The sequence below is a fragment of the Perognathus longimembris genome, unplaced genomic scaffold, assembly GCF_023159225.1.
Source record: "Perognathus longimembris pacificus isolate PPM17 unplaced genomic scaffold, ASM2315922v1 HiC_scaffold_5403, whole genome shotgun sequence".
Lineage (NCBI taxonomy): Eukaryota > Metazoa > Chordata > Mammalia > Rodentia > Heteromyidae > Perognathus > Perognathus longimembris.
Genome location: NW_025960827.1, coordinates 1 through 10,000, shown reverse-complemented (window position 1 = coordinate 10,000; position 10,000 = coordinate 1). Strand labels below are relative to the sequence as shown.

Here is a 10,000-nt window from a genome sequence, read left to right as displayed (position 1 = left end):
TCCCGGGATCCGCCCCAGGGGCCGCACCTGCCCGGCGCCGAGACCTCGACGCCCGCCGCCCTTCCCCGCAGGTCGGGACCGCCGAGGATGTACCCGAGCCTGGCGCTGGCCGCGAGCCCCGGCGCGGCCCCCTACGCCGACCCGGGCGCCTTCCTGCCGGGCCCGGGCGCCGGCGCCCCGATGTTCGCGCCGCCCGCGCTGCCCTACCTGCCGGCCCGCGAGCCGGGCCCGCGGCCCCCCGCGCTCCCCGCGCACGCGGCCTGGGCCCCCGCGGACGCCGCCTTCGGGCCGGGACGCCCGCGTTCCCCTTCGCGCCCGGCCCCGGCGCGGGCGCCCGGGACGCCGCCGCCTTCCAGGGGCCGCTGCTGCCCCGGGAGCCGTACCCGGCCGCGCTCGGGCGGCCCGCGGGCGCCTCGTACCCCGCCACCCACCCGGCCTACGCCAGCCCCGACGGGGCTCCGTCCTGGGCCGCCGGAGCCTTCGATGGCGGCGTGCTTCCACGGCCTGCAGGGCCCCCCGGCCGCCCTCCGGGCCGCAGGGCCGCCTTCGGTGAGTACCGCGCCCCGGCGGGGCGGCGGCTTCCCCGACCCGCACCCGGCGAAACGCGCTCCCTGCCCGCAGCCTGCCCCGCTGGGGACCGGTGACTGACGGGGGAAGGCAGGCAGGGTCCGCGGGGGTGGGGGGTGGGGGGAGGGGGGAAGAGAGAGAGAGAGAAAGAGAGAGAGAGAGAGAGAGAGAGAAAGAGAGAGAAAGAAATGCATTCTTTTTTCCCCCGCCTTTGGTTCAACTAAACCCAGGGCGGTGTAAACGGCCACAGCCAGCCTTGGGGCCCCAGCGTTGTGAAGTGGTGGATCGGGGGATCTGGGCGCCGGGAGAAACCCCGGTCCTAATCTCAGAGGCGGGTTGGGTGGGTCTGAGAAGCACGAGTTCGCATCATCAGGTTCCAGGCCTCTAAAGCGGGAAATGGCTCCACCCGGTTTCTGAGTGCTTTCAGCGCAGTCTACACCCAAGGGGCGCCCCGTGTTTGGGCCACCCCGGGGAGGGAGGAGGGCCTGGGGCCGCCCGGCCCACTCAGCCGCCTTTTGGCTCCCTGGCCCAGGCGCCCGGCCCCGCGCAGCCCCACGCCTGGCGCCCACCCCCAGCTGGGTGATGATTGATCCTCACCCCGCCTCCACCGGGGCCCCCTGCTGCCCCCGCACCGCTGGCGCCTGGCGCCGGGCTGGGCCTGGAGGGCCTCGGAGCCCTTCGCCCCGGTGTGTTGGTGAAGCCGTGCTGTCCCGTGGTGGTGACCACAACAAAGCTGACAGCCAGGCCACCAGGGCCCCCCTCAGAACTTTTTCTCCCCACCCGCCTCCCTACACTTTGCAGAGGAGGTGCGGGAGGAGTTGGGGGGTCAGGGAAGGAGGCACTGGCTGGGGGCGGTGCCCTTTGGTCCCCTCCCTTTTGCCCGTGTAGACAGTTCTGCTTCCCGAGCAGGTTAAAAATACAGACGCTTTGTGGCCCCTGGTTCGGGCAGCGCCATCTCCAAAGTTCAGTTTATTCACACTCAGGCTACCGAGTTGTTCAAGTAACTTAAATCTCTGTACGTGTAAAACACGAGGAGAGTGGAACGAGACGAGGTGCAGACGTGGGTCGGATGGGCGCCGCGCAGGCGTGCGGGGTCAGGGAGCAGCCCGAGCCGGGGCTCACGAGCCGCTCCTGCGTGCGGGGTCAGGGAGCAGCCCGAGCCGGGGCTCACGAGCCGCTCCTCCCGGCAGTGTCCGACCTTCTGGAGGAGTTTCCCGGCGAGGGCCGCGAGTTGTGTCAACTGCGGGGCTCTGTCCACGCCCCTGTGGCGCCGGGACGGCACGGGCCACTACCTGTGCAACGCCTGCGGCCTCTACCACAAGATGAACGGCGTCAACAGGCCGCTGGTGCGGCCCCAGAAGCGGCTGGTGAGGTGCTGGGGGGCGGGGGGGGGACCTGGCTCCCGCAGGCCTCTCCACAGTGAGGCAGGACAGGCCATCGGCGCCATCGGCCGTCCGCCGTCCCCCGTCCCCCCGCCCACCTCCGCCTCTGGAGAAGGCGCGGGGCAGGGGTTCCCAATGCCGTCATCCACGAGCACACCCCCAGAACTTGGGGCCCGTGGTGCTGTCGGGCTGCTCAGCACTGAGCCCCGGGGCCCAGCCTTGTAGTCAGGCCGTGATAGCTGCAGGCTGGCCGGGCGTCAGAGGCTGGGGGGGGGGGGGGGACCAAGCAAAGACCACCAGGGCAGAGTGCTTTGCTGAGGGTCGGGTTCCTACATGAGAAGGTCTTTGGGTCTATGTCCCTGGAGAGCACTCTGTGCCCATACTTTAGGGGCGTCCGGGAAGCCAGGCCTCTGGGGGTTCCCTTCCTTATCGGTTGAACTTGTTTTCACCTTTCGGTTCCTGCTGGTGTGGGACCGTGGGGCGGGGGCTGGGGGGCGGGGGCCGGAGCCCCAGGCAGAGGGGTAAAGAAGCTCTGTGCCTCGGCGTCTCCCCGGCCAGTGCTGAATCCGGTCCCCGTAGGCGACAGTGGAGGGGTCGAGGCTGTGCTGGCCCCTCGGGTCTCCAGTCCTGAGCGGAGCGTTGTGGGTTCGGAGCCCTCTGGTCTGCCGTGTGAGCCCCAGGCAGCACCCGCCGTCGGTGCCGCAAGGCTCACTGAGGGGGGCTGGGGGCTGCCCCAGTCCGGGTGTCTTGAGCTGGGGGACAGCTGACTCCCCCGCCAGGGCTTCCCCCACCCCGCTTCACCCCCAGTCCGTTTCCAGTGGCTCAGCCCTATGCCACTCCTAGTGCTGCCTCCTCACAACGTCACCAAGGAAAGCCAGGATTCGTGGGACGAGAGCTGGCCCAGGTCCTGTGGAACTGAGTCCCCCCGCCCCCGCCCCCCCGCGACCGCAGACCTACCCCTCGGCCATTCTAGTCCCTGACCGGGCACCAGGATGCGCCAGGAGGCAGCTGTTGCCCCCCTCTACCAGGACCACTGGCTAGCATGGAGGCAGGGGGTCACTGCAGAGCCCTGCTCGGGCTGCCTGAGCGCACGCCCCGCACGCTGCACACCACACGCCGCACACCCCGACATGCCACACACCCCTCACCCTGCACGCCACACGCCGCACACCACACCACCCCGACATGCCGCACACCCCACACGCCCCACCCCACACGCCCCACCCCACGCACACCGCACACCGCAGCAGGTTAGGCTTGTCCCCGGACCGTCTTCCCTTCCGGCCCAGGTGTGACCCATCGTGTGCCTGCCAGGTGGGGCTTTTGTATGCTCCCCGCTTCCTTTCTTTTCCCCCAAAGAAGCTGGGGTCTCCCCTGACTTGCTTTGGGGCCCCAGCATAGCTCAGGGAAGCAAGTCCTAATCCTTGCCCCGGGCTGACCCCAGAGCCAGGCTCCGTATAGACACCGAGGAGTCGCAGACCCTGGGCCCACGGCTCACAGCGCTGGGGTCTGGGCCGGCCCCCCTCACTCCGTGAGCCTCGCTCGCCCCCCACCCCCACCCCGTGACTCACCCTCCCAGTCCACTGGCCCTCCCCCAGCGAGGACAGGTGTGCGGCCGGCTCATCGTGTGCTGTGCGCTTGCCCTGCGGGACCCGCGCCCATCACCAGGGCCCGGGCTGGGTGTCCCCAGCAGTCGTGAGAGACCATCGAGGCTCAAAGGAAACCCCCCAACGGCACGGGCGCACCGTGGCCCTGCGTCTCTGCGCCCAGCGCTCTACACGCACTTCCTCTCCCAAGCTGGGCGCCAGCCTCCTTCCCTCTACCGTCCCCCGTGCCTCGCTGCCCACACCCACCCTGCCCATCATACTGACATTTTTTGTCGGTCCTGGGCTTGAACTCGGGGCCTGGGTGCTGTCTCTGAGCTCTTTTGCTCAAGGCTGGTGCTACCGCTTTGAACCACAGTGCCGCTTCTGGTTTTCCTTGGAGGTAAGCCTCACGGACTTTCCTGCTCAGGCTGGCTTTGAACCTGGATCCTCAGATCTGAGCCTCCTGCGTGGCCGGGATTGCAGGAGTGAGCTGTGGCACCTGCTCACCCTACGCTTTACACGGAAGCTTCGGATGCACAACGAGGCTCCGCCTTGGATAAGCTGGCTCTGAAGATGAACTTCTCTCAGAAAGAACATTTAAAAAAAAAAAAAAATAGAAAGGCAGCCAGGAGAGGCCTGGCAGGGTGGCGGCCTGAGAATGGCCAGGCCTGGATGCGGCGCGGACAGGGAGGAAGGACAGATGGCCGCCCGGGGCCTCGGGGGGTGGGCCCCCAGCACCCCCCGAGCCTCCGTCTCCCTCCTACATGACAGCAGTTGTGAGCTCCTGTGGTGCCACTGGCAACTGCGGGGCCTGGTGTAGGTGTGCAGGCTTGGGGGGGGGGGGGGCGTGGGGGGGGGGAGGGGGGCCTCCCAGCCATGGCTCTCCTGGCTCTAAAGAGACTGCAGGAGGTGCGGGCCGCAGTGGGCCTTGGGTGTCCGGTCGACGTCGGAACGCTCAGGCAAGCGTGGGTTCCGGGTGTGTAAATGGCCCCCACTCCGCAGGGGATGGCTTAACAAAGCACCGGCTGTCCCATTTGTCCCCGCGGAGCTGAGGGCCCAGGGCTGCGGAGGAAGCACTGGGGGGCCCCCCCGAGCCCCTCACTGATCAGGCGACTCGCGAGGGACTCCACAGCCAGGCCAGACAAGTTGGGGGCCCGGCTGCGTCCCGTTGCGTGGCGTGGGGAGAGCAGACGCTGCCTGGCTGGCAGGCGCCTTCCCTCCGCCCGTCCCTGCGGGCTCCCTGTGGGGCCAGGGACCCAGCCCGGGCAGGAAGGGGACGGACATGGCCAGGGAGTCATCCAAGGGCCGGGCAGAGGAGGGGCAGAGATGTACCAGGGACATGGTGGGGGCAGGTGGCTGGGCTGGTGGTGCCCCCCAGCCAGGCATGGGTGGGGCTGGAGGGAGGCCAGCCTGGTCATCTAGGTCTAGGTGGTTCTTTTTCCCTGCGGCAACACTGGGGCTTGAACCCAAGGCCTTGCTCTCACTTGGCTTTTTCACTCGAGGATGGTGCCATACCTTTTGAGCTAGAGCCCTGTTTCTGGCTTTCTGCTGGCTAATTGGAGGTAAAGTCCTCATTTTTCTGCCCAGGCTGGCTTCAAACCGCGTTCCTCAGATCTGAGCCTCCCGTGTGCAGGGATTACAGCAGTGGGCCACCGGCATCTTGCTAGGTCTCGATCCCTGAGTCCCGGAAGAACCGTGGCTCAGGGTCCTAAGGCCCCAAGGGCTGGGAGGGCTGGGGTCTCGGGTGGGATTGGGGACATGGGTGGTTCTTTGCTGGGAGCCATGGGCAGGGTGGACACGCGGGTCTCTGGAAGGCTTGGGTGCCATGTCCAGGGGGCAAGATACATGGAGGTAGAGGAGGGATGGGGGAAGTTACCTGAGACCACCTAGCTCCCTCCACCCCCATCTACCCCCATCTACCCCATCCCACCACTACCTACTCCATCCACCCCCATCTACCACCACCACCACATCCACCGGAGAGCTGGGAGACTGTGCCCAGGGAACCCGCAGGCCTTGCGCTTGCCCCTGGGCCTGGCCTCTGGAGGAGGCCCGTGGCCTTGGGGTGCTGCGGCCCCCACCCCACGCCGCAGGGGGAAAGGCCAGCATGGGCGGCCCACAGCCAGGGCGCTGACCCCCCGCGTCTGTGCCCGATGGCCGTGGACACGGCCAGCCCACGGAGGGCCCCCAGCACCTTTTACGATGGAAGCAGACACCGAGAGGCGGAGGGGGCCCGTCCTGGGGCGCCAAGGCTTTGCGGAACTGGGGGACGCGTGTCCTGCCGGGCTGGTCTAAGGCAGGGCTCGCGAGTTCAGGGCCCCTAAGTGCCTCAGCCACTCTGGTACCCTCCAGCCGCCAGTCCCGAGTCCGGCTCCCGTCCCGTCTGCTCCCGGGAGCGTTCGCCGCTCCCAGGGGCAGCCGGCCCCGCCCCCACCCGAGCCCGGGCCCCGCCGCCCCCGGCCCGGGCTCACCCCGCCCATCCCCCCGCAGTCCTCGAGCCGCCGAAGCGGCCTCTGCTGCTCCAACTGCCGCACGGCCACCACCACGCTCTGGCGGCGCAACGCAGAGGGCGAGCCGGTGTGCAACGCCTGCGGCCCTCTACACCAAGCTGCACGGGGTGAGCGGGCGCCCCGGGGGCGGGGGGGAGCCGGGAAGGGGGGCTGCCGGCCGCCGAGCCCCGGGGGAGCGGCGGGTCGACGGCAGGCACCCCCCCCCACCGGGGCCAGGCTCTCCCCGCACGCCCACTGCGTAGACAGACACACGGCCGCTCCTCCTGGATGGTCCCTGGGCACCCTGGTCTTCCTGTGCCCCAAAAGCGACACCCACCAGACAGGGCTGGGTCCGGCCCAGAAGCCCAGCAGGGGCCAGTTCTGGGGGGGGAGAGGGGTTTGAAGGGGAGGCCCCAAGGATCTGGGTGGCCAGAACCTCTCCCCCCCCACACCCCCGATCCTCCCAGGTGCCACGGCCACTGGCGATGAAAAAGGAAAGTATTCAGACACGGAAACGGAAGCCCAAGAACACGGCCAAGCTCAAGGGCCACTCGGGTGCGGAGCGGGCAGGGCCCGGCCCCGGGGGCTTGGCCGGCTGGGGGAGAGTGGGGTGAGCCCCGCCGAGGAGGCCCCGCCCGGGCGGGCTGTGTGATCCCCAGGAACCCCCAGACCTCCCGGGGCCGGCCGCGTCTTCCTGCGAGCACCCCCCCCCTTTCCTCCCACAGCGGCGCGCCACGGCGTCCCCGCCTGCAGGCCCCGGCGCCGACGGCTCGGCCGCCCTCTGAAGACCGAGCCCAGCACCGCCTCCCAGGTAACGCGGACACGGGGCGGGCCCCAGGGAGCCGCTTCGTGGCCAGCCCGGCCTGTGGGGCACCGGGGGCGCTTCCTGGAGGCAGCCCCGGCCGTCAGCCGGGCTCCCTTCCCAGGAGCCTCGCAGGCTGGCCCCCGGAGCCCCAGCGTGGGGCCCCCCCGCCTCTGCGCCCTAACACCTGCCCCTCCCTGCAGGCCCCTGGCCCGGTGGGGGACGCCCGGCCCCCAGCCACCTGGAGTTCAAGTTTGAGCCCGAGGACTTTGCCTTCCCCTCCGCGGCCCTGGGCCCTCAGGCCGGCCTGGGAGGGGCCCTGCGGCAGGACGCCTGGTGCGCGCTGGCGCTGGCCTAGGGCCCCGCCACCCCAGCGCGGGGGCGGCCCCCCCAGAGCACAGCCACATCCTCCCCGCCCCCCTCGAGCACCGCAGAGACCACCCGGCCCACGGAGAGACGGGCTGCGTGATCCTGGCGTGGCACCTGGTGAACGACCGGCACCAGAGGCCAGCGGGGGAGGGGCCCGGGCCCGCGGGGCGGCCAGGGGCTCCCCGGCCCGCCCAAGCCGCGCTGCCGCCCGGAGCACTGGTTCCCACTCGCCGCCCACTGCGCCCGGGCGTGGCAAGAGTCCAAGCAGAGCAAAACCCAGGCGAGGGAGGCAGCGAGGTGGGGCGACAAGGCCTCCGGGGGCCGAGGTCCCCACGGTGGCTGGGGCGCCATGGTGCAGAGAGCTGGTCCTCCGGAGGGCGCGGGAGGGCCAGGCGTGGCGTGCCCATCGCGCACAGACGGGAGGGGCACCACCCTGGAGGGGAAGCCGTCCGCTCGTGTATTTATTTAGATGATTATTCCAGAGGAGGCAGTAAAGCGCCTTGTTCTGAGTGACCGTGTGCCGTGGCCGTTGCTGACCCACAGCAGGAGGTGGGGGGTGCCTCGTGGGGGCTGGGGGGGCCTCGTTGTGGGGGCTGGGGTGGGGGCCTCAGGGCTGGGGTGGGGCTCGGTGCTGGGGTGGGGGCCTCGGGGCTGGGGTGGGGGCCTCGGGGCTGGGGTGGGGCCTCGTTGTCAGGGCTGGGGTGGGGGCCTCGGGGCTGGGGTGGGGGCCCGTTGTCGGGGCCTGGCTCGGCGGGGCAGACCCCTCCCTGCAGCAGCCTTCTCAGCCGGGTCCTGCCGAGGCTCCAGCTCTGCCTCTGGGCTGGAGCTCAGCTGCTGGGGACCTGATGCTGGGGGGTGAGGGGCGGGGGAGGGGAGGGGGGCCCTGGGCACTGCACCCATCATTGCCACCTTTCTCCACCAAGACCTAAGTGTCCGTGGGAGCCAGAAACATGGATTTTTTTTAACGTGAAGCCTTCTAATTCAGTGCTTTAAAAAGAATTCCATCGTGATTTTAAACCATCGTTTAAATATTGCCAGCCCACCATGGCACGCTGCCAGCTGGCCACCCATCCCCTCCCGGCAGAGCACGCTCGGCTGGGGTCAGTCCTTTGCAGCTGGAGGGCAGCGTGGATCGGGGGTCAGTCCTTCACGATGGAGGGCGGCGTGGGTCGGGGGGTCAGTCCTTCACGATGGAGGGCGGCGTGGGTCGGGGGGTCAGTCCTTCACGATGGAGGGCAGCATGGGTCGGGGGGTCAGTCCTTCACGATGGAGGGCAGACGTGAGCAGAGAACTCGTCCCATGGCAGCCATGTGGGGCTTTCACATCCACCTCTGCCCACACCGGCTCAGGGCGGGCGCTGGGCCCCCGCTGTCCACACCGGCTCACGGTGGGCGCTGGGCCCCCGCTGTCCACACCGGGCTCACGGTGGGCGCTGGGCCCCCGCTGTCCACACCGGCTCGGGGCGGGCGCTGGGCCCCCGCTGTCCACACCGGCTCGGGGCGGGCGCTGGGCCCCCGCTGTCCACACCGGCTCGGGGCGGGCGCTGGGCCCCCGCTGTCCACACCGGCTCGGGGCGGGCGCTGGGCCCCCGCTGTCAGGCGTCAGGGCCCACCCGCCCGGTCGGGTGAAGTCCTCGGGAGCTCATGGACTCTGGCACGGCCCCCACACGCCTCCAGAGACGCCTCGCTAGCCCGGAGGCCATCAGCCCAGTCAGCCGGCGGCCGCCCGTCACCACCGCACGCCGGAGGCAATGGCTGGCGTCGGGCACCCCAGCCACTGGGGGAATCCATGCGGCCCCCTTTGCGGCGCGTGACTAGCGCGTACGCGTGCCTGCTATGCGTGCCTGCTACCCGGCGCCACGCGTGACTAGCGCGTACGCGTGCCTGCTACCCCCGGCGCAGCAGGACGCGGAGGGAGGCAGATCACGGCCCAGGACAAGCCCAGGGGGAAGCAAGACCCTATCTTGAGAACCACGGCAAAGCTCAAGTGGGAAAGCACCGGCCCAGCTAGCGTGAGCCCCTGAGCTCAAGCCCGGTGCTCCTGAGAAAGATAACCCCCCCCCAGGGCCCCGAGGACGGACGGACCCGCAGGCAGTGGGGAGAGGACCTCTGATGGCCACCCCGACCCCTGCGGGGACTAGGCCCTGGGTTCAAGCTCAAGGACCAGCGCTCAGAGAAAGACCAGAATCCTGTCAACTAGACTTCCTTCTCCTTCCCGGGCTTGAACCCAGGGCTTGGGCGCTGTTCTTGACCGTCTGTGTCCATATCAAGTGCCCTCCCGCTTTGAGCCACAGGGCCATTTCTAGCTATTTCTTGTCAGTCCCGGGCTTGAACTCTGGGCCTGGGCGCTGTCTCTGAGCTCTTCAGCTCAAGGCTGGCGCTCTGCCACTTGAGCCCCGGCGCCACTTCTGGTTTTCTGGAAGTTAAACTGGAGCAAAGCATCCCAGGGACTTCCCTGCCTGGGCTGGCTTTGAACCGTGATCCTCAGCCAGGCCCCCGCCATCAACCCCGAGGTGCCGCGTCCCGGGAAGGGACAGAGCCCCGGCCACCGCTGTGGAGGGGACTCGGGGCCGAGCTCTCCCGCGAGGGCCCAGGTCCGCCCGTGCTCCGGAGAGCGGCTGGAAGCCGTGGCGGGGGCCGTGGAGCCCGGGTTGGGCCCGGAGCGGAAGGGAGGCCGGAGGCCGGCCTGGCTCGCCCAGCCCGCTTCCTCCCGCGTCAGCCCCGCCGGCCTGGGCTTCGCGGCTGCGTGGCTCGCCCCAGACCGCATTCCACTCCGGGGAGGTGAGGCGGGAGCCCCCACACCCCG

The 10,000-nt window shown here is 69.7% G+C and overlaps 1 protein-coding gene across 1 annotated transcript; it reads left to right on the top strand.

The window, feature by feature from the left end:
* The first annotated feature begins 76 nt into the window (after positions 1 to 76).
* Positions 77 to 7,295, top strand: LOC125345216 (transcription factor GATA-5-like). Its single transcript, XM_048337434.1, is given in 8 exon segments — positions 77 to 286; positions 289 to 549; positions 1,758 to 1,798; positions 1,800 to 1,934; positions 6,026 to 6,130; positions 6,132 to 6,152; positions 6,492 to 6,634; positions 7,253 to 7,295. Coding segments are annotated over 8 exon segments (948 nt in total). The 5' UTR covers positions 77 to 87.
* The last annotated feature ends 2,705 nt before the right edge of the window (positions 7,296 to 10,000 follow it).